Genomic DNA, 24336 nt, shown 5'->3' with positions numbered 1-24336 from the left:
GAGAGTGAGTGGTGATGTCCCTTGAGCTGCCAGTGAGTGAGATGCCAGTGAATGTGTGATGGGCTTGTGAGCAGGTGAGCTTAGAGTGATGAGGTGGTTGCCATACCCTGGCAGCACGGATGAGATCATTCATCCTTTTTCTGCACTGGATGGCCCAGCTTTTGTGTGCAGTGTTGACACTGACCACCTCTGCCACTGCCTTCCAAGTCAGAGCGGTGAGATTGATATGCCCCCTGTGGCCACAGCAGGGGTAGATGACATCACGGTGGTGCCTCCACAGCATCCAAAAGGCATCCTAAGGATGTGTCACTGAATCGGGGGGCTGCACTCTCCCTGGCTTTTGGAGCATGTCTTCACCGGAGCAGTCCTGGGCTGCATGTTTTGAGAAGTGCGTGCACGGCTGCAGTTGATGTATGACCCCCGATGTGAGGAAGTGGCAGGGTAACAGCGTGGCAGGCAAATCGGAGGCCACCTGCCAGTTAGTTTCCTGTGGCTCCATGATTAATGGGACGGGTAGGGGACGATACGGCGCAAAAACTCGCCACTGCGGCCGCCGGGTAAAATGTCTCTTCTCACGCCTGCTACCATACTTAGTCCAAACCTGGGACGCTTCAGAACATAAGAATATAAGAAATAGGAGCAGCATCAGACTGTTCTGCCCCTCGACCCTGCTCTGCCATTTCATACGATCTTCTATTTCAAGTCCACTTCCCTGCCTGACCCCTATACCCTTGATAACCTGAGAGATCAAAAATCAATTGATCTCAGTCTTAAATATGCTCAAGGATGGAGGATCTACAATTCTCTAGAATAGACAATTCCAATGATTCACAATCATAATCTGGGATAAATTGTTAAACACAGGCTACACTAACCCACACGTAACAAAGGATAAAGGTGCAGGATTTGTTTCATAATGTACTTATGAAAGTTGCACTCTAGGTGAAAGCAGGCTTGAGAAAAGGCCGATTATTCTGTTTTTCGTGGCATTATTTGAAGGAGGAGCGTTGACTCGGGAACCTTCTTCAATCTTCAATATCCCCCAGAACAGATAGAAAGAACTTGAGACTCAGAAAATGGAGCACTCTGTCAGTACTGCACAGGGATGTCAGCCTGGATCATGAGTTTAAACTCTGAAAGGAATTCCAAGGTCACCACCTTCTGGCCAGAGGCACGAATGTTACCAATTAAACAAAAACAACACACAATTACCTTAAAATCTTATCTGAAATATTTCCTGGATGATGTTAAGAATTTATGCCTGCACTTTTCATTGGAAAAAGAAAGACTTGTAAGCATAGCTCACTTTCTCAGGTAACTTATTAATTGTTCTTTTATATTGTTTTCATAAACTACAAAAAATATCTTATGTACTCTGAAGGCTAGGATCATTTGTATAATACAGTAAAACTCTAAATGACCGTTTTAATATTAGAAGTACGATTGTTTGACTATTGCCCTCTTAACATACTGCCAGCACTGCAATTTTATTAGCATGGTACAAGAATGCTGTAAAGATAAATTAGCTGTACAAAGTCCAGGAAATTGGGAAACTAAATTCAAATGCATCTGTACAACACAGTACACCTGAGCTCTTTGGCTCTACTACTTCAACTATGAAATCCTCTGGATTGTTTTCCCTTTGCTTAATGTTACTGATCACATACTGTAACACTTTGGTGGTAAGATACGCTACTTGCACATTAAAGATGTTTTTGTTATTCTTTCACCATTTCATCAAATGTCATTCTTCCTTTTCCAGATCAGAAAGACTTCTTCCGAGAATGGTATATGTTGAGATTATTTGCATTTTATTTCATCTTTTCCTGTTATACATTTTAAAACTCTTTCGTAATTTCTCAGATTGCAATAAAGTGTTAATTTCTTGATTTTTTTAAACCAGCTTATGACGTAGATCCTGGGGATTTTCGTGATGACATTCCAAAAATAAATTTAGGTAGGTTTAAAATTTCAACCAAAAAACACTTTCTCCATCATCTTTCAGGTTATATTCTTTCAAACTTAATAAATACACCCTGCTAAAATTCTTCATCTTACTGCAATTAATATCTTGTTATTTTGTGTGACTTCTTTGATCAGAAGGCAAAGTATTTTATGTTGCTGTACTTTTCTCATTACCTTTTTGTTAGAATCCCAAAGGTTTCTGTTTCAAGGAGACATTGCAGAAAATGTAAGTGTGATACATGTTAAGCTGATTTATAAAAAAAACTATTTATAATGCTATGCTTCCAGATGTGAATGTATTATTGATTTCCTCAATTTGTTTCAGCTGGAACGGAATGCTATTAAAAATCTAACATTGAGATGGAAATTCCCTATTCCGTACATTCTGGGTGACAGCCTTGGTAACTCTTTATATTGTCAATAATCGGAAGCATTTAAGTACTATTGATTTACATTCTTGGTTTGTGTACCTACTGTTGAAAGTGTAACATCATTACCTTGAAATTACTTATATTTGAGGTATAATATACTTCTAAATATCCAATAATTCCTACCTTTACACTGACTACATTAATGATTTACTTATCACAAGCTACTAGAATTCAAAGATAAAGTCACTTTAAATTAAATAAAAAATAAACCATTTGATTTTAGTTTCTGCTGATATAATTATTCATTGCTGTGTTTCAATTTGAACACAAAAATATTAGTAGTAGAATAATTATTTGCACAGTAGTGAAAAGTTGTTGTTAGATGTGTTGGAGCACAGATCTAAGGCTAATGGGTAATAATTTAGGACTTTCCCATTATTTGATTGTGTGCAATGTTTTACTGCGTCTTGGCATGAAACCCACTATTGATTCAATTGAAGCATTTGGCTTAGAATAATTTAAAAATGGCCTGCCTGTTACAATATGCCTAGTCGTAACACAAAATCTCACACGTATACTGTAGAGATTATTGGGTGTAATTTTTGATCAGGGTATGTTTCTCTGTATTTTTTAGATAGGCTTTAATCTCTTTAAAATAATGGCTTTATACCTCAATTTTAATTAATTGGAAAATAAAGTTCACAAGGGTTTATTTTATAGCTTTATTCAAACAAATTGTTCAATTTTTTAGTGCTTTGATTTTCAGATTTAAATGCTAAGGGAGTTATCATGAATTCGTTTGAAGACTATCGCTTGAAATCATGCATTGATTTCAAACCATATGAAGGAGAGGAAACATATTTATTTTTTCAAAAATTAGATGGGTATGTGCAAAATCACACAATTGTATACATATATAAAGGTAAAAATCATGTTCTCATACAAAAACTTGATGGCTTCTTACCTAATTGCCCTGTGTGCTATTTTATTGCAGATAGGAATTTTGTAGGAGCATGCACTGTGCTTGTGCAAAGACAGAGTAATTCATTATTTCACCCCTATAGTAGGCAAAGGTATAAAATAATGTGGCAGAACAGAACTGTATCATATTTTGTACTAAGTCCTCACAATCTAACAAATATATTCGCACTGACCTCCAGGGCTCTCCATTCTCCGGCGCATTTACTTTAAATTCCACAATTTTATTTACAAATTATCACAAGGCCTCATTCCAGCCTACCTCTTCAATGTCCTCTAATCTTACTTCCCATTTCTTCACTTTTTCCGGGTCTAGACTACTGACTGTTTGATTGCCTCTTGGTGGAAGAACTTTCAACTGCTATATTCCGTCACTCTGGAATTCTCTCCTTAACACCTCTGCCTGGCTCCATTGCATCCTGACTGCTAAAACTTCCTCAAAATCTACATATTTGAATTTACATTTATGTCACCCTCTCTAACTCTTCTGTTAAATCTTGTTAGGTCTCCCCTCCCCATTCTTTTCTGAAGTGCTTTGCTATGTTAAAAGTGGACTACAGGGTAAATGGTCATTGATATTGTATTGTTCAGAAGAGACAGTGAGAGACTTTTAAAGGCAGTGTCTTCATCATTTAACTAGAGAGCTTTGGTCCGAAAGGAAAATTGGCACAGGGAGGTAAAGGAAGATGAGAATGAAACAGAAGCACAGATTGACTGCTTATACCAGTGAGAAAAGGAGGAATGAAGAAGGGCAACTGTATCCAGAACAGAAAAATATGATCAGAAATGTAAAGAAGTAGATAAATAATCCAAATCAATTGACTATTTTTAACAAATATGAGTATGATGCTAACATTCAGCATAATTTTTAAAAAATTGTGTAGGTTACGTTATTACTTCAGGGAAATTGACTTTTCTTCCAAATGTTCAACTTGCTTCAAACCTGTAAACTTTCAAGCTGTGACGATGCGTGATTTTATAATATATTTCTTACATTACGATAGTTACCACACTTCAAAAGCACTTGATTGGCTGTAAAGTACTTTAAGACATCTGGAGGTTAAAGGTGCCATATACATGTAAGTCTTTATTTTCTCGTTTATATATAAACTACTAAACACGATTTTCATTGAACAGGTGCTGGTCTTCTGTTGGTGACTTGCACAGTGGCCAAAGTGTGTCCATTGGTGAACGATGTGACTATAAAGCTATTGTTGGGCATGAACTGCTACATGCATTAGGATTCTACCATGAACAATCAAGGACAGACCGAGATGACTATGTTAACATTTGGTGGGACCAAATTATTCCAGGTCTGATTTCAAATTCTCCGTATTTTCAATTAAAGGGACATCCACTTGTTTCTAAAGTAAATAATGTAGTTGCACAGCGAATTGTTTCAACATTTCAAAAGATACAATGACCTGAATTTTTCAGGTGATGGGTGGGCTTGGAGGGAGTCGGTGGTAGCGGACGTGGAGCCGATTGCGATCGGCTCTGCGCTGCCATTTTATGGTAAAACGCGAATGGTAGCGCTCAGTGCTACCTGTGCGGGCGGGAGGGTCAGGGTCAGTGCTCTTTCACGCATGCGCGCAAAAGAGCGCTTCAATCTCCCTGAGGCACGGAGCTTTTGAAATTATTAAATAAAAGGTTTCAAAATTTATTTAAACATGTGACTGTGTCACATGAGATGGGATATGTCTCTATATTTATGAAATTTAAAAAATTTTATTAATAAAAGCTTTAAGAAACCTCATCTCGCTTATGGATGAGGTTTCCTAAAAAAAAGGCGAAGGCTGCTTGGCCTTTTTGCCTGCCCGCCAACTGTAAGGTTGGATGGGCAGCATTTACAATGACCTTATTTAGTTCCTTAATGGCCTAAATAGGCCGTTTACATTTCGGTGGGCGTGCAGCTGACTCTGGCGCATGCCCACTGATCGAAACGTTGCAACTCAGCGTGATGATGTCGGGACTCACACCTGACATCATCGCGCGTCATTTTACGTGTTGGCATGTCGGGCCCAGCCCCGCACACTGACTGAAAAATCCTGCTGAGTGACTTAGAAATTGCTCAGCCGGTCCCAACTCTGTGCATGAAGCAATTAAGTAGCTTCGAACTACCGCACTGAAGCTGCTGCACCAAGGTCCAAGCAAGTTGACCTAAGTGCTGATTGGCAGTGACTGGTTGTAGGACTGAGTACAGATCCCACCATGTGAACTGGAAGCCAATTGGAGAAAAAAAATCTGGAAATAAAACCAGCTGTCAGTAAACATAACAGTGAAGCTATCAGTTTGTCTAACTGGTTCACTCGAAGGAAAAGAAACTAGCTAAACTTACACAGTCGAACCAAATGTGAATCTAGTCCCACACTGATGTGATTGACTTTCAACAACCTCCTGTAGTAGCTTAGCAGGTAACTTGGCTTTGTCAAACCACTAGTAGTTCCAATAAGATAATCACTGTCACCCTTTTAGGGCAACTATGGATAGGACATATAAATCAGTTTTGCCAGCATTACCCACACCCCTAGAATGATTTAAAAAAATATTCTTCCCAATTTTGAGCGAATATGAATTGAAACTGCTTGCTTAACGTTACTAAATTCACAATGCAAAACACATGTCTCTGAAAACATTAGCTTGGATTTTGTCTTTGTAATGCTGGCAAAACTGTTAGTGTTCAGTTGTGCTTTTGAAACTGACAGCAACTTCTGGAATCTGCACAGCTGAACACAGATATCCAGAAGCTGCTTCCCCATTGATATACACGATATTGCAATTGCTTAGAAATCATTGATCTGATGAGAACTCATCCTTTTATGTTAATAATCTCACTGTAAGAGCCCTTGGAAAAGTTATACCCTATTGAATGAGGATTACTGAGTTCATGGTTCTTGCTGAAAAGTATTTCTGGCCCTGGAAAACTAATTTTATATTTGTTGTATGTCAAACTTCTCTATTACCATAAAAAAATTCCACATAATTTTAAAAAATATTTATTTTGTAAAGTTTGTTTATACTGCTTTGGCTTCTATTCCCATTCGTACTAAGTTAATTTAAAGTGAAAGATAATTGGTGTGTGAGAATCCTTTAAAATGATTGGTTGCTAACCGTGCTTGATAACATCACTGCTGCTGACACCTTGAGATCCCCTTGACTTGACACCAGGTTCAAACTGATGTCTGAAAAAGGAGAAATCCATGCCAAAGAGATTGCTAGATCTTTATTGGCAGCTTTCTTTGAGTTCAGCAGGAAGTTTTGCCACTGATTGTGAAATATCACCCCTTTTCTATCTGATTCTAAGTATGGTGCGCCAAATAAATAGCTAAATAACTCATATCAGTTCTGCACTGAAATTGTAGGCCAAATTATAAATTCAAGGACCTGCACTGGGACTTGAACATTAGCGCCTTCAGTTTCAAAGATGAGAGTCCACACCTCGTTCATGAGATATTACATTGCATAGATCCACAAAGAACTTTCAACTTTATTTCAAATGTTTGCCCATCAATGTTCATCTAATTATGGATGTTGCACTGATTGAAGGCATATTATGATTGTTTTCAACTCAATTGAACCTGGAGTATCCGTGAGTTGTGAAAGAAGATGGGAATGGCAATTATTGATGTAATATCTCAGATAGAGTTTGGAAAAATGTGCAACTTGATAGAGTACATCTAAAATTTAATCAGTAAATTTGAACATAAAAATATTCTTCACTACAGCTGAATGTCAATTGTTGCACTTTTATTTAGGCATGGAGCATAACTTTGTGGTATATGATGACGATTATATTACTGACCTGAATACTCCATATGATTATGAATCTGTGATGCATTATGCACCACTCTCCTTCAACATAAATGAAAGTATTCCTACTATCACTGCAAAGATACCAGCATTTGATGACGTAATTGGACAGCGCTTGGACTTCAGTGCTATTGATTTGCTAAGGCTAAATCGCATGTATAACTGCAGTAAGTTCAGCTTTCAGTCTTTATATGTAATGGAAATAGGACTCATCAGAGAGTTCAGCATTTAAAGTCCAATTAGTTAAATCAATTTTCACACAAACCTTTTTCGCAGGTTCCCCTCTCACACAGCTGGATCAGTGTGCATTTGAGTTCATTAATATCTGTGGCATGATTCAGACCAAAAATGAAGAAGCTGATTGGGTTCATGTGAAGAGCAATCCTGGAAATGAGGATCATACTGTAAATGGCAAATGCAGAGGTGGGTGCATACTCTCTAACCCTCTTTACTTACCATTACTGCTGCCAATCGGCTATAAGTTCAAGAACAACAACTTGTATTTATATAATGCCTTTAGTGTACTCAAGCATCCCAAGGCACCTCACAGGAGCATTACCAAACAAAATTTGACACCAAGCGGAATGAGGAGATATTAGGGTAGAGAAGAAGCAGGTTTCAAGGACTGTATTAAAGGAGGAAAATTCATAGATAGACACTAAGGTTTAGGGAGGTAATTACTGAGCCTAGGGCTTAAAATCAGGTAAGAGGCCAGATTGGAGGAATGCAGATATCTTGAAGGATTGTATATCTGGAAAAGATTATGGAATTAGGGAGGGGTGAGGGCATGATGGGACTTGAAAACAGGAATGATAATTTTAAAATTGGAGCATTGCTTAACTGGGATCTAGTGTAGGTCATCAGGCACAGTAGTAATGGATGAACGAGACTTGATGCAAATTAGGATATGAGCAGCAAAGTTTGCGATGGTCTCAAGTTTACAGAGAATAGAAAATGGGAGACAGGTCAGGAGTACATTAGAATAGTCAAGTCTAGAGGCAACAAATGAACGTGTGCTTCAGCAGTAGAGCTGAAGGGGCAGAGATGGGCGATGCTACAGAGGTGGAAATAGGCAGTCTTGGTTCCTCCACCAATGGGAGAATAGTGGTGCAACGACTACGACAGTACGACTTTTCTAGCTTTCTCTGCCTTAGGATCACAGGAAGTAGAAAAGGGCATTCAATCTGTTGATCCTGTTCTGCCACTCAATTAGACCATGGCTAACCCAAATCTTAACATCAACTACCTGCTTTTGTTTCATGGCCCTTAGTACCTTTGCCTACAAAATCTTTCAATCTCAGCTTTGACTTTTTAAATTGAACTAGCTTCAGCAGCTTTTTGGGAGACAGAGTTCCAGGTTTTCATTACTCTTTATGTGAATGTCTGCTTTCTGACATCACACCTGAATGTTCTGCCCCTTGGTCAGGATCCTCAATCTTCTGTATTCAAGGGAATATAAGTTCCTAGTTTGAAAAGTCGTACTGTCGTAGTCGTTGCACCACTATTCTCCCATTGGTGGAGGAACCAAGACTGCCTATTTCCACCTCTGTAGCATCGCCCGTCTCTGCCCCTTCAGCTCACCTACTGCTGAAGCACAAGTTTATTTGTTGCCTCTAGACTTGACTATTCCAATGTACTCCTGACCTGTCTCCCATTTTCTATTCTCTGTAAACTTGAGACCATCGCAAACTTTGCTGCTCATATCCTAATATAAGCCTGTTTTGCATGTAGTGCCAAGTAGGGTGGAGGTGTAAGATGAATTGTTTTGACTGCATGATTGCAAATGGTTCTTGGTTGGCCTAGAGGTCTATACCAATCTGGAGAAAGCTTGATTGGGATACAGGACATGTCAAAGTACCGACCTGCTTAGGTGATAAGCCTGAATAGTTGCAGTTGTTAAAGACTGATAGTTTAGGAGACAGCATGTGGTTCTACACACCTTCTTTTCTCTGTGTTCCTGACATAATTGCACCAGTAGATTGTAAGTATTCATTGGAAACTCCAGTGGTCAAAGGCCTGATAGGTCACAAACTAGGAACTGCTACAAAAGTCAACAATAAGACAACACAGTTCTATGATCTGAATTTGTTTGTTAGGTGGATGTTTCACTTCAGCGTATACTTATCAAGACATCGCAAAACACAGCTGGTGATCTCTATTTGCCAGTGAAACTTTACTGCTGAGGCATGTGAGTTGTGTATCAAACTCCCATGGTAGTTAAATTTGTCAGCTATCTCAATGGTTTCTATGTTCACAGTGGTGGAAACTGGAGAATTTAAGATTCCTAATGGTTCAGCCTCACCTTTAGGAGATCCAGCACCAGATTTAGTGTTGCTTATTTCATCATTCTAAAGCTCTAGTAGAGGGGCCAATAAATGAGAAAACAAACATTGGAAATATCCTGGCAAATAGAAAACTTAGAAATGCTAGCCAAGCACATTCATATCTGCTGGAGGTGGTGCCTAGGGATGTGGGCTGGTCCGTCAGCTGCTTCTGATGCTGCCCGGGTGTCAGAGCACTTGACAAGGGCACTTACGTGGATGTCCCTTGCATGTGGCGGGAACACCTAAATCGGTGCCATCCTGATGTCACACAACCCAACCAGCCCATTGCCCTGATTTGACCACCATTCAACAAACTCGTTCATCACTCAGCAAAGATCAAATGTTCAGTTGTGAGAGGGGCCAAGCACTAGTATTGTTTAAAGAGCTAAGTACCCAACTTGCAGGTAAGGCAATTTTGAAGGGCTTCTGCTATTGCAAAATGTTTGAAAGTACTCTGGAGCGTTTTTGGAGTTGGTTTCTGAGAGCTGGCATTTACAGTCAGCGAGGATAGAGGAATACCTGTCCCAGGTATGGGAGCTATGGTGGCAGTGCCCCTTGGTCTGCAACATGACCATGAAATGGAGCAGAGGATGCAGGGCGGGGAAGCTCTGTGAAGGAGGAGAAGGAAAAGGAACAGCTAGAAGCATGGAAGAGCCTTTGTATGTGGAATTGCTATTTTAAAGCAGATTATCAGGTTCTGTTTTCTGTGATACAGCTTACCCTGATCAGCATGGACCAGTATTCTTCACCCTTACATCCAACTGGGTTTCTCCTTCACAGCCTGGGCTGCTTTTTCTCTTCCTCCTGTATATGTTGCAGAAGGTCAGGTGGCAGTGCTTGGGTATTGAAAGCCTAAACGTTCAAAGGAAGGATTGAGGAATGGGGATTGGTGAATGGGGGAGAATAGCAGGAGACCCATGGTCAGATTTCACTTAATGTCACATTTCAGGATGAGGGTGAGAAGGAAATTGAGCAGGGGCAAAAGGCAGCAACTTAGATCATCCTCAATGACCTCAGCATCACCAGATGCCACAGACCTGTCACAGCCAGCCCCATGGCTTTCCATCATGCTCAGGGGATGCAGTAATGGTAGCCCACTATCTCCCGCTACCCCCCCCACCCCCGAAACTCCAGGCCTCCCTCCTGATATGTGTAACCTTCACCTGCAAGAGAGAGGGCAGAATGTCAGTGATGATGTTTTGCCTGCCATGGCAGCATAGCGGGAGGCATGTGGAGGCTGCAAGAGGAGGGTATCGTCAGAAGGTGTGTGTGGATGAGGTGGTGTCTGTGAATGTTAGGCTTGAGTCCTGAGTGCTAGTGAATGCTTTTTGGGATGTGGATCATCAAGCAGTGTGAGAGCCTGATGGTCTGTTGGGTATGATTAGTGATGTGAAGATGCATTCACTGGCCTTGGCCATGTGTGTGAGGTCATGAAATTTTTTGCAATATTGCTGCCAGGTCATCGTGGTCAGTCTCTGGGCATTGATCCACACCCACCCACCCCCCCCAACCCCTTGTCATCTGCTTCCACATCCTTTGGTAGGTAGGCTAGAGGTCTTAGCCTCCTGCAGAAATATGGCCTTTCTCCTGACTAGTGCATCCAGCGCCTCTTGCAGCCCTCTCTATTTCCTTTTTGCCTTTAATTTCTCTTCACCTTCAATCTTCCAATATGATTTTATGACAGCTATCAGTTCTGCAGTCCAACTTTCCAAAAGAGGGATAGAGTGCCTATAAAGAGCTGGATAGCTAGAACATGTGCTAATCTTGCATGGCCTTAAGCCTCTATTGTGCATGCAATCCACCAACCGTTTAGGCTGCACAAGTCAATGTGCTGCTTGTCTCTAGTGGAACCAGCATGGGCAAATCACGAATACATTGACCAAAAAACAGGGCAATCCAATTTTTTGCTCTTAATGTTCATAAGCAAATAATAGAAATGATCATTTCTAGATTATAAAATGAACTGATAAAATTCAGGTTACTATGTTGTCAGAAGCACCCAGTTTAACCTGTAAGAGATGATTTTTTTTCCATCAATGGGAGGTTAGGGCTTAAACATATGAAGTACTAACCTTCAGGAAAACCTAAGCAATAAGAAAAAAGTAGTAAATTGGAAAAATATGACCAGAAACAATAGCTCTCATTTTTTGCTCTGTACTGTTCAAAAGGTCAAGGATCCAAAGTTTTGCAAAAATTATAATCAGTGATGTTGATGAGAGCATTGGCTACTTAACTATAGAAAAGAATTGATTCCTCAGTTCCTACATAACAGCTCACTTTCATGGGAAGTAGGAACACATAAGGCAACATGCGAAATGTACTCTCCAGTTTGGGTCATTATAAACAAGCTGTCAGCTGTTCTTTGGATGTGATTAAGGTGGTGAATTTTCCTAGTGACAATGCTGGAAAAATGTTGGCTTAGATCATTGTACGTATTATGGGTTCAAATATTTTAAAGCAGAGTCCTGGCCTACATTGAGATGATAGAGATACTAGGTGGGTTATGCTATATATTCACTGGTATTCTGTGTATCTTATGTATTTGATTTATTACAGAACAATGCAGAGATTACACTATTTATGAATTTACAACACGTTTAGCTACAGTACTTTAACATATCTCAGTAATCAGAGGATTTCTACCAACATGCTCTCAGCCCAGATTCCAGAACTTTTGCTGTATGGTGTCAATTACTTACGCTCTCTAGCTCCAAATTCAGGCTTAAGCAATTAAATACAGTGAACATAGATCAGTGAACAGAGCAACACAATCAAACACAGACCAATTAACCCATTGAATAGTACAGGGCAGCCTAATTCTACCTTTTTTGGCTATTGAATATATGGTTGCACATAGAGTCATGTTGGAGCCCATATTTATCATTTTTTAAACATATGAGAATGTTTCTTCTGTCTTCCCTCCAGTCAAGTACCATCTTATCTCTTTAACTACTCTGATATTCAAAAAGTTATGACATAAAAATCCATTTCAAGTTGCCTTCTTTCAAGGTAAAATTATTTTTTTCTGTTCTACAGACAGATATGTCTTAAGATCTTCACATGGAAAACGCACTTGTGCCAATAATGGGTCAATGAGTTTCCATTCATAAAAAATGTGTAAAATTAGAATTAATGGGCAGAACCTAGTGAAGCTCCTGGGAGTGTGAAATGAGGCAGCTGGGGCACATAATTGTGTATCAGCTTCCCGATGGCGAATGAAAGTTGGGAAATAAGTTTGTAGGGCATTAAAGACAAATCATGGTTCCCAACAGCAAGCAGCAGGAACCTATTCTCGATGTACTAGCCCGTCCTACATACTCAGTAAAACACATGGTCACCAGATTAAATTGTATCTTTGTGATTAAGTTGGCAGCAACAGAGAAACATGTGCCTTTAGACTCAGGACTGGTTAAAGGTGGCATGGAGTTGGGAAGGTTACCTTCCTGGTGCATTTGGACTTTTCTTGTATGGGGAGCTTTGTTGGACCAGGGAGAGGAGGCTAAGTTGCTGATTTGAGCTGGCGTGTCGGCTGTCCAGGGATATCGGGGCATAGCTGTCTGATGGAGGGAAGTCGGGTTGTGGCGGCCCTAAGAAGGGTTGTTGGGGACAGAGGGATGGAACTGGATGGTCAATCTCTACTGAAGGCATCAGAAGCTTGATAAAGAGGAGATCAAGGGTGATTGAGGGCAGGTCAATGGTGAGGTTGGGAGAACTGAGGGTAACCAAGGGCAGGGCAAGGGTGATACAGAATGGGTCAAGGAAAACGGTTAGCAGGTTGGGGATGACAGGGGCACATCCAGAGTGCCGGGGGAAGCTCAATGGTGTGGGGGGTGGCAGTTTTGAGTTGACAGGCAGTTGATAAGGGGAATTGGTCGATGACTTGTGTGTCACAGAAGGCAGGGTGTTGAAGGGAAGGTCGAGGGTGATGGAGGGAATGTCAAAGGTGACTGAGGAAGGGTGCAGGATGATGCCTTGCAGCTCCAGGGATCCAAGTGTGGCATGTAGGGAGGGAGTGGCAGATGTTGAAGTTCAAAATCCTTCTCTCAGACAAGCAGAATGATAATTCTGGCTTGCAGGGAGTGGATGCCTGTCTGGGTGCCATTTAAATATGGCGCCCAGATCTTCGACCACTGTGAGGTAAGTTCCTGCCCGCCCCGACACATAATTGGGTGGGCTCCTTGACTGTACATAGCTGATTGGCTGGCCACCCTGTAATTGTGTGTAGCTAGACATTCCACCTCGGAGTGGAAGTCCCACTCAATTCTGGCCTTGCCATCACGACACTCACCGATGCAACAAGATTCCTCCCATAACTCCAATCTTAGAACAGCTTTTATTTTTATGGCATTGTATTTTCTATTTATCGTACTACTTTGCCTTTTAAGATCTACTGTCCACCATAGTGAAATCATAAATATGTGTATCAAGATTTTAAAAAATTTTACTACATGTAATGGACAGTGGAAATCTTCCCCTTTATTCAGGTAACCCAGTGAATGTCAATTAGCTTGGATTATGGAGCTCAGGGTTACAGAGGAAAAAAAGAAAGACCTTGGTCCATGTTTTCACCCCTGGGCAGTTCCACTCTTTTTGCCATGACTGAGAGGCTTTCCATCATGGCTAAAATTTGGGTGTTGCAGTTATAGAGTGCCTTTTATGTTTTCAGTACACCCCAAAATGCTTTTCAGCTAATGTTACCCTAGAAAACTGTTGTTTTTTAAAACAAATACAGCAATCAATACGTGCACATCAAGGTCCTACAAACAGAAATGAAACTAATGACCAGATAATCTGGTTTTGTCGTTGCTTGTTGAGGGCGATGTATTGGTCATGACACCAGGAGAAATCCACTTCTCTTTTTTGAATAGTGCCATGGGGTGTTGTAAAGCTCAAATGGAGCCTTGGTTTTAATAAAAACAAAAAAACTGCGGATGCTGGAAATCCAAAACAAAAACAGAATTACCTGGAAAAACTCAGCAGGTCTGGCAGCATCGGCGGAGAAGAAAAGAGTTGACGTTTCGAGTCCTCATGACCCTTCGACAGAACTTGAGTTCGAGTCCAAGAAAGAGTTGAAATATAAGCTGGCTTAAGGTGTGTGTGTGGGGGGCGGAGAGATAGAGAGAGAGAGAGGTGGGGGGGGCGTGTGTGTGTGGTTGTAGGGACAAACAAGCAGTGATAGAAGCAGATCATCAAAAGATGTCAACGACAATAGTACAATAGAACACATAGGTGTTAAAGTTAAAGTTGGTGATATTATCTAAACGAATGTGCTAATTAAGAATGGATGGTAGGGCACTCAAGGTATAGCTCTAGTGGGTTTTTTTTTATATAATGGAAATAGGTGGGAAAAGGAAAATCTTTATAATTTATTGGAAAAAATAAAGGAAGGGGGAAACAGAAAGGGGTGGGGATGGGGGAGGGAGCTCACGACCTAAAGTTGTTGAATTCAATATTCAGTCCGGAAGGCTGTAAAGTCCCTAGTCGGAAGATGAGGTGTTGTTCCTCCAGTTTATGTTGGGCTTCACTGGAACAATGCAGCAAGCCAAGGACAGACATGTGGGCAAGAGAGCAGGGTGGAGTGTTAAAATGGCAAGCGACAGGGAGGTTTGGGTCATTCTTGCGGACAGACCGCAAGTGTTCTGCAAAGCGGTCGCCCAGTCTACGTTTGGTCTCTCCAATGTAGAGGAGACCACATTGGGAGCAACGAATGCAGTAGACTAAGTTGGGGGAAATGCAAGTGAAATGCTGCTTCACTTGAAAGGAGTGTTTGGGTCCTTGGACGGTGAGGAGAGAGGAAGTGAAGGGGCAGGTGTTACATCAGGATGGTCTGAGGGCCCTTAGCTTCTTCCTCGAACAGAGGCCCGAACAATCCCCATCCACCACTACTCTCCTCCGTCTGGCTGAACTTGTTCTCAAGCTGAACAATTTCTCCTTCAACTCCTCTCACTTCCTCCAAATAAAAGGTGTGGCTATGGGTACCCGCATGGGCCCCAGCTATGCCTGTCTCTTTATGGGGTATGTGGAACATTCCTTGTTGCAGTCCTAGTCCAGCCCCCTTCCACAACTCTTTCTCCGGTACATCGATGATTACTTCGGTGCCGCTTAATGCTCTCGTCGGGACTTGGAAAAATTTATTAATTTTGCTTCCAATCTCCACCCCTCCATCATTTTCACATGGTCCATCTCTGACACTTCCCTTCCCTTCCTTGACCTCTTTGTCTCAATCTCTGGTGATAGGCTGTCCACCAATATCCATTACAAACCCACCGACTCCCACAGCTATCTCGACTACAGCTCCTCACACCCCGCTTCCTGCAAGGACTCCATCCCATTCTCTCAGTTCCTTCGCCTCCGTCGCATCTGTTCCGATGATGCTACATTCAAAAACAGTTCCTCTGACATGTCCTCCTTCTTCCTTAACCGAGGTTTTCCACCCACGGTCGTTGACAGGGCCCTCAACCGTGTCCGGCCCATCTCCCGCGCATCCGCCCTCACGCCTTCTCCTCCCTCCCAGAAACATGATAGGGTCCCCCTTGTCCTCACTTATCACCCCACCAGCCTCCGCATTCAAAGGATCATCCTCCGCCATTTCTGCCAACTCCAGCATGATGCCACCACCAAACACATCTTCCCTTCACCCCCCCATCGGCATTCCATAGGGATCGCTCCCTCCGGGACACCCTGGTCCACTCCTCCATCACCCCCTACTCCTCAACCCCCTCCTATGGCACCATCCCATGCCCACGCAAAAGATGCAACACCTGCCCCTTCACTTCCTCTCTCCTCACCGTCCAAGGACCCAAACACTCCTTTCAAGCGAAGCAGCATTTCACTTGCATTTCCCCCAACTTAGTCTACTGCATTCGTTGCTCCCAATGTGGTCTCCTCTACATTGGAGAGACCAAACGTAGACTGGGCGACCGCTTTGCAGAACACCTGCGGGGTCTGTCCGCAAGAATGACCCAAACCTCCCTGTCGCTTGCCATTTTAACACTCCACCCTGCTCTCTTGCCCACATGTCTGTCCTTGGCTTGCTGCATTGTTCCAGTGAAGCCCAACATAAACTGGAGGAACAACACCTCATCTTCCGACTAGGGACTTTACAGCCTTCCGGACTGAATATTGAATTCAACAACTTTAGGTCGTGAGCTCCCTCCCCCATCCCCACCCCCTTTCTGTTTCCCCCTTCCTTTTTTTTTTCCAATAAATTATAAAGATTTTCCTTTTCCCACCTATTTCCATTATATATAAAAAAAACCCACTAGAGCTATACCTTGAGTGCCCTACCATCCATTCTTAATTAGCACATTCGTTTAGATAATATCACCAACTTTAACTTTAACACCTATGTGTTCTATTGTACTATTGTTGTTGACATCTTTTGATGATCTGCTTCTATCACTGCTTGTTTGTCCCTACAACCACACACCCCCCCCCCCACCTCTCTCTCTCTCTATCTCTCCGCCTCCCACACACACACCTTAAACCAACTTATATTTCAACTCTTTCTTGGACTCGAACTCAAGTTCTGTCGAAGGGTCATGAGGACTCGAAACGTCAACTCTTTTCTTCTCCGCCGATGCTGCCAGACCTGCTGAGTTTTTCCAGGTAATTCTGTTTTTGCCTTGGTTTTAATGTTTCATCTGAAAGATAGCACCTTGAAAGAAAACATTTGTTCATTATTATACTTAAATGTGAGCCAAATTTTGTGCTGGAGTGGAGTCTGCTCCCAAGACCAATGGACTTCTAGATGAAAGTATTACCACTAAGGCATTACTGGGCTTTATTTTGAGAACTGACTTAAACATTGGATTTAGATTTCAATTGTTATTTTACACAATACCCTTATCAGCTTTCACAAGCATGAGATTTGAATTTTAAATCTCATGTTGATTCAAAGTAGAAGCTCAGTCCCAGTCATGTTGTCTACAAATGATAGAGTAACATCAAACATCATTACATTGGATGACATGTAATGGTATCTGATCTTCAGATATGGATGCCAATTGGTGACAATGCTGACAACTTATCTTGTTATCCAAGTACAAATTACAAGAGGCTAGTGAAACCACTTGAGAACTGTTTTGTGGAACAACGCCTATCATAAAAACCGTAAAATGTTGCCACATATTTAATGACTATTATCTAAGTGCACCCAATGAGCGGTGAAGTTAAAGTACTTAGTTTACTCATTGAAAGACTTTGCTCGATAATGATAATCCAAATCATTTGAAGAAACCCTGTACATTGTGTTCGCTTGTCAGCATTTTATCTAGTTCCTTCTCCCAGACATTGTGATCTCTGAGACGTAAGGGTAGACACCTGCTGTTTGAAATAATTTTTTTCTGAAATGTGTGAATGTTTCATGGCTTCAAAGACATTACTTTGGGCTCACTTTTGTTCAAGATTGGGAAGTGCTCTGGGCCTAGGTCCCCTCTCTCACTGTTGTTCATCTTCCTCATTTGTCATGACCACTTCAAGCTGCACAGTCTCTCAGATCCTCTTTGTCTCACATACCACCATTTTCTACTCTCCCGTCGATTGTCTTTTGTGTCACAGTCCAACACTTGAATCCTTGAAAGATGAGGGCTGAATCGCCGGGTCTGGTTGGTGGCAGGTGTCATGGAGGGTGTGAGAGGACAATATGGCGAGAAGATCAAAATGGATTTAGGCTGTCGTGAAACCAGTTTGCGATTGTCCACCCCACCTGTCAATGGCTGGCTGCATTTCCTGCTGCCGCACATCGGGAATATAATTTCAATCCCTTAGCATTTCATTATAAACCCTGCTTGCCGGAATCAAGCCCCCATTCTGGATCATCTGGGCACATTGGCATGATTGCACGTTGACATGTTTCACAACTGTACATAATTGACGTGCACCTGGCGAGCTGCACTTCGTTCGGGACTTCGAGGTTTGTTTGCCTACCTTGCTTCAGGCAGCACTCGTGGTCATCAGCGCCAGGCTTCGCAGGAAGCTTCGCATCACTTACAGAGGGTCTCACGGGCAGGTGTCTACCTACCAGACCAGCCTTGAGGCGGGGGTGGCTTTTCAACAGCTGCAGGGCTGGGACTTACATGGGGAAGCAGGAGAAGAGACCTCAGGCAAGGGAAGAGGCTGCAGGGTGAGGGCTGTACTGGGGAAGGAGGGTATCCCAGGGTGTGTGTGGGAGTGCATGTTGATCTGTGCAAGTGGCCTCAAGATGGTGAGGGCTGGGGAGACAGTTGTCCAGAGGAGATGAGGCCATGTGGACATGTGAGGGTGTGTGTGTGAGAATGGGTGGTGATGTCCCTTGAGCTGGCAGTGAGTGAGATGCCAGTGAATCTGTGATGGGCTTGTGAGTGTTTCAGTTTAGAGTGATGAGATGGTTGCCTTATCCTGGCAGTATAGGTGTGAAATTTCAACCATTTTCTGCACTGGATGGCCAATCCCTTTTGTGCAGCATTGGCACTGACCATCACTACCACTGCCTCCTAAACTGGAGTGATGAGACTGATGGGCCTCCTGCGGCCAGAGCTGGGGATAGACCATCACAGCGGACCTTCATGGCATCCAGAAGGCATCCCATGGTTGCGTCACTGAATCAGGGGGCTGCACTGTTCTTGACTTTTGGGGCCATTTCTTCACTGGAGCAGTCCAGGGCTGGAAGTGTTGAGAAGTATGCGTGCTGCTGCAGTTTAAATATGACGCCCAGCGTGAGGAAGTGACGTGGCTGGAAAATTGGAGACGTCCCACCAGCGAGATGGAGTATTTCCAGTGGCTGCAAAATTAATGAGGCGGGAAGGGTGTGAAAACCACCATTGCAGCTGACGGGTGAAACATCTTTTTTCATGCCCGCTACCGCACTTAGTGCAAAGCTGTGATGATTCTCCCCAGAATTACAACATCCCTCTTCCCAACCTTTGACATCATCCCAGAGTGACAAGGTCAATTGTATCATCCCATTGTTTCATAGGGGAGGCAATGGTGTAGTGGTATTGTTGCTGGACTAGTAGTCCAGAGTAATCCTGGGTTCCAGCATGGTAGATGGTGGAATTTGAATTTAATAAAAATCTGGAATTAAAAATCTAATGATGACCATGAAACCATTGTCGATTGTTGTAAAAACCCACCTGGTTCACTAATGTCCTTTAGGGAAGGAAATCTGCCTCCATGTGACTCCAGACCCACAGCAACTTGGTGACTGTTAAATGACCTCTTAAATGGCCTAGAGAGCCACTCAGTTGTATCAGACTGCTACAAAGCCTCAAAAACAGGAATGAAACTGGATAGGCCACCTGGCATCAACCAAGCACAGGGAACAACAACGGCAAACTTAGCCGTTGACCCTCCAAGGTCCTCCTTACCAACACCTGAGGGTGAGTGCCAAAATTGGGAGAGCTGTTTCACAGACTAGTCAAGCAACAGCCCGACATAGTCACCCTCATAGAATCATAACTTACAGATAATTTCCCAGACACCACCATCGCCATCCCTGGGTATGTCCTGTCACACCGGCAGAAGTGGTGGCACAGTGGTATACAGTGGGAGGGGGTTGCCTTGGGAGTCCTCAAGATCAACTCTGGACCCCAAGAAGTCTCGTGGCACCAGGTCAAACATGGACAATGAAACCTCCTGCTGATTACCATATACCACCCTCCCTCAGCTGAAGAATCAGTGCTCCTCCATGTTGAACATGGAGGTTGGTAAGGGCGCAGAATGTACTCTGGGTGGGGGACTTAACTATCCATCACCAAGAGTGGCTTGATAGCATCACTACTGGCCGAGTCCTAAAGGGCAAAGTACAGAGGAAAAACATACTTAACCTCATCCTCACCAACCTGCCTGCCGCAGATGCATCTGTCCATGATAGTATCGAGAGGAGTAACCACTGCACAATCGTGGAGACAATGCCCTGCCTTCACATTGAGTATACCCTCCATCGTGTTGTGTGACACCGCCATGGTGTTAAATGGATTAGATTTCGAACAGATCTAGCAACTCAAGACTGGGCATCCATGAGACACTGTGGGCCATCAGCAGCAGCAGAATTGTACTCGCACACAATCTGTAACCTCATGGCCTGGCATATCCCCCACTCTATCATTACCATCAAGCCAGGGGATCAACCCTGATTCAATGAAGAGTGCAGGAGGGCATGTCAGGAGCAGCACCAGGCATACCTAAAAATGAGGTGTCAATCTGGTGAAGCTATAACACAGGACTACTTGCGTGCCAAACAGCATATGCAGCAAGTAATAGACAGAGCTAAGCGATCCCACAACCAACGGATCAGATCTAAGCTCTGCAGTCCTGCCACATCCAGTTGTGGATGGTGGTGGACAATTAAATAACTCGCTGGAGGAGGAGGCTCCACGAATATCCCCATCCTCAATGATGTGGGAGCCCAGCACAGCAGTGGAAAAGTCAAAGCATTTGCTGCGATCTTCAGCCAGAAGTGCCGAATGGATGATCCATCTTGGCCTCCTCCGGAGGTCCCCAGCATCACAGGTGCCAGGTTTCATCCAATTCGATTCACTCCACGTGATATCAAGAAAAGGCTGAAGGCATTGGATGCTTCAAAGGCTATGGGCCCTAACAATATTTCAACAATAGTACTGAAGACTTGTGCGCCGGAACTTGCTGCACCCTAGCCAAGCTGTTCCAGTACAGTTACAATACTGGCATCTATCTGGCTATGTGGAAAATTGCCCAGGTATGTCCTGTACACAAAAAACAGGACAAATCCAACCCACCAATTACTGCCCCATCAGTCTACTCTCAATCATTAGTAAAGTAATTGAAGGGGTCATCAACAGTGCTATCAAGCGACACTTGCTTAACAATAACCTTCTCACTGATGCCCAGTTTGGGTTCTGTCAGGGCCACTCAGCTCCTGACCTCATTACAGCCTTGGTTCAAACATGGACAAAAGAGCTGAATTCCAGAGGTGAGGTGAGAGTGACTGCCCTTGACATCAAGGCAGCATTTGACCAAGTGTAGCATTAAGGAGCCCTTGCCAAACTGGAGTCAATTGGAATCAGGGGAAACTCTCCACTGGCTACAAGAGCAGGTCAGAGGCTAGGAATCCTGTGATGAGTAGCTCACCTCCTGACCACCCAAAGCTTGTCCGCCATCTACAAGGCACAAGTCAAGAGTGTGATAGAATACTCTCCACTTGCCTGGATGAGTGCAGCTCCCATAACACTCAAGAAACTTGACACCATCCAGGAGAAAGCAGCTGCTTGATTGGCACCACATCAACAAACATTCATTCCTTCCACCACTGACGCACAGTGGCAGGAGTGTGTGCCATCTACAAGATGCATGGCAGGAATTCACCAAGGCTCCTTTGACAGCACCTTCCAAACCCACGACCATTACCATCTAGAAGGACAAGGGCAGTGGATAGTTGGGATCCCCATCATCTGGAAGTTCCCCTCCAAGTCACTCATCATCCTGACTTGGAAATATATCGCTGTTCCTTCACTGTCGCTGGGTCAAAATCCTGGAACTCCCTTCCTCACAATACTGTAGGCACACTAACACCACATGGACTGCAGCCGTTCAAGAAGGCAGCTCACCACTATCTTCTCAAGAGATGGGCAATAAATGTTGGCCCAGCCAGCGAAGCCCACACCCCATGAAGGAAAAAAAATTCTTCTGTGCATATATCCTCCACTTTTAACCTGCAGGAATGAATATCTGCAACCTCTCCCCTAGTGCTCCTTAAATTCCTGTATCACTCGACCCTTCTATAGTGCCCATTTCATATACGCCCGCAAACGTTTGCTCCCTCTGTCCATGACCTGACCCTAATTCTTACTGAAACATGGTTTACTGATTATACTTAATTCCCTTTGACTGCATCAGTTTTACTCAGCTACACCTTTCACAGAACTCCATGGGCAGGACTTTTAGATCGATGGTTCCAGGATCAGCCGGGGAACGGACCGCCAACCGCGATTGGCCCCTGACCGTGATTTCACGCTGGCTAGCCAAGTAACGTGGCCAGCGTGAAGTGCGGGCACTGAAAGGCTCAGAGCTGCGAGGGTGGGGGGCGGGAGGAGGGCGAGCACTGAAGTCAGTGCGTGCGCAGGCAAGTGCTCACAGGAAGTTCCCTGAAGGCAAGAGGGCTGCTTCAGGGAGCTGGAGACCTGAACAAGCTAAAATAAAGGTCACAGAAACCAGAAAGAAGTGTCCAAGCTTCATAATCAGTCAGTTGAAAATGTAAGTAATGAAAATGCTGCCCATTTCTTAGAAATTTATTTTTATTTTAATATATCACAGAAACCTCATCCCACCCACGGATGAGGTTTCATGAAAAATCCAAAGGCTGCCTGGCCAATTTGCCTGCCTGCCAACTGTAACGCTGGATGGGCAATGAAAAATCTTAATTGTGCCTTTAATGGGCTTAATTGCCCTCTTAATTGTCGGCTGGTGTGCGCTAGACCCGGAAGTGCGCCTGCCGACCGAAATATTGCAAGAGTGTGCGATGACGTCGCGATGCCTGCTTGACATCGTCATGCGGTATTTCACTCTCGAGCGGGTCAGCGCGTGCCCACCCACTCAGCGAAAAATTCTGCCCCATGTTTGAATCCTTCCAATCAGGCTTCCACCCCAGCCATAGTACATAAACGGCCATTATCAAATTCAAAACTGACATGCTATGTGACCATGAGAAAGATAAGCTATCCTTCCTCATCCTTCTTGACCTGTCTGTAGCCATTGACGGGTTTGACCTCCTGAAATGCCTCTCCACTATTGTTCAGCTGGGTGGGAGTGCTCTCGCCTGGTTCCATTCTTATCTATCGCATAGTAATCGGAGTATCACTTGCAATGTCTTCTCTTCCTGCTCCCCCACCATTAGCTCTTGTGTCCCCAAGGATGCATCCTTGGCCCATCCTATTTCTCATCTACATGGTACCCTCTGTGACATCATCTGAAGGCACCGTGTTAGTTTTCACATGTACGCTTAAGATATCCAGTTCTACCTTAACATCACCTTTCTCACATCCTCCACTGTGGCCAAATTATCAGACTGCTTATCCGAAATCCAGCACTGAATGTGCAGAAATTTCCTGCAATTAGATACTGGAATGACTGAAGTCATTACTTTTGCTCCCTGCTCCAAAGTCCATCCCCTTGAAATTGGCTCCTTTCCTCTCCCTCGCAATTGTCCAAGACTAAACCAGCCTGTTCACAATTTTGTAGCTGCTGCAGTGAAGCTCATGTTACCAGCTGAATTATTGTTTTACACATGGCTGAAGTGGCTAGGGTCACTGACCTGGATTCTCATGAAGTCATGGAAACTCTGCAGAGACTGCAAAATGGTGGGCGGACCCTGGATCCAGAAGTACTGCCCCCATTTCCACCAGATCCTTTTTTCATTGCTAGGAAAAGGGAAGAGGAACACATGAGGGAAACCCAAACTCAATAGGACCATTTGAGCTCAAACAGGCTTCATTTTCACTGTAGCAAGGGACTTAGACCATAATGCAGGATTATGACTTTTAGAGTAGTCATAAATGCATATCAAGGGTAGATATGGTCTGCGGAACTGTCAAGCAGTGAAGTTATTTAATTCCCCAGCACTTTAAAAAAAGTTGCTTTCTACAACATGAGGGAGTCCAAAGTTCATAGTTTGATTGCCAACTCAAAGAGGTTATTAAAGGATCTTTGATATGGGGTTATGTAAACAACTGTTTGTTTTTATAAGGCGTTAAGTACTTGAAGGGATTTAAATATCTTGTATAGGCTTTCATGAATTGAAGTGTTTTTATATTGTGAAGTTTGTAATAGATATTTAGAACTTCATTTGCTTTCATTTCAACATGACTCCTGAGGTCTGTCCATGGTGGATGCTGGGTGAATTGGCATGGAGGTTGTGAGGGTGGGTAGTTTGGCAT

The 24336-nt window shown here is 43.2% G+C and overlaps 1 protein-coding gene across 1 annotated transcript in view; it reads left to right on the top strand.

The window, feature by feature from the left end:
- Positions 1 to 413: 413 nt before the first annotated feature.
- Positions 414 to 24336, top strand: part of LOC121277789 (meprin A subunit alpha-like) — a 43024-nt gene continuing 19101 nt past the window's right edge. The window contains exons 1-9 of the mRNA XM_041187425.1: positions 414 to 557; positions 1763 to 1787; positions 1904 to 1957; positions 2151 to 2191; positions 2291 to 2366; positions 3103 to 3220; positions 4452 to 4627; positions 7070 to 7291; positions 7401 to 7547. Coding sequence (XP_041043359.1) covers positions 414 to 557; positions 1763 to 1787; positions 1904 to 1957; positions 2151 to 2191; positions 2291 to 2366; positions 3103 to 3220; positions 4452 to 4627; positions 7070 to 7291; positions 7401 to 7547 — 1003 coding nt within the window. The remainder of the gene's footprint in view (positions 558 to 1762; positions 1788 to 1903; positions 1958 to 2150; positions 2192 to 2290; positions 2367 to 3102; positions 3221 to 4451; positions 4628 to 7069; positions 7292 to 7400; positions 7548 to 24336) is intronic.

Source organism: Carcharodon carcharias, chromosome 5, assembly GCF_017639515.1.
Source record: "Carcharodon carcharias isolate sCarCar2 chromosome 5, sCarCar2.pri, whole genome shotgun sequence".
In the NCBI taxonomy this organism is placed as follows: Eukaryota; Metazoa; Chordata; class Chondrichthyes; order Lamniformes; family Lamnidae; genus Carcharodon; species Carcharodon carcharias.
The sequence above is the reverse complement of the archived record's forward strand: the minus strand, read 5'-3'. Positions and strand labels throughout refer to the sequence as shown.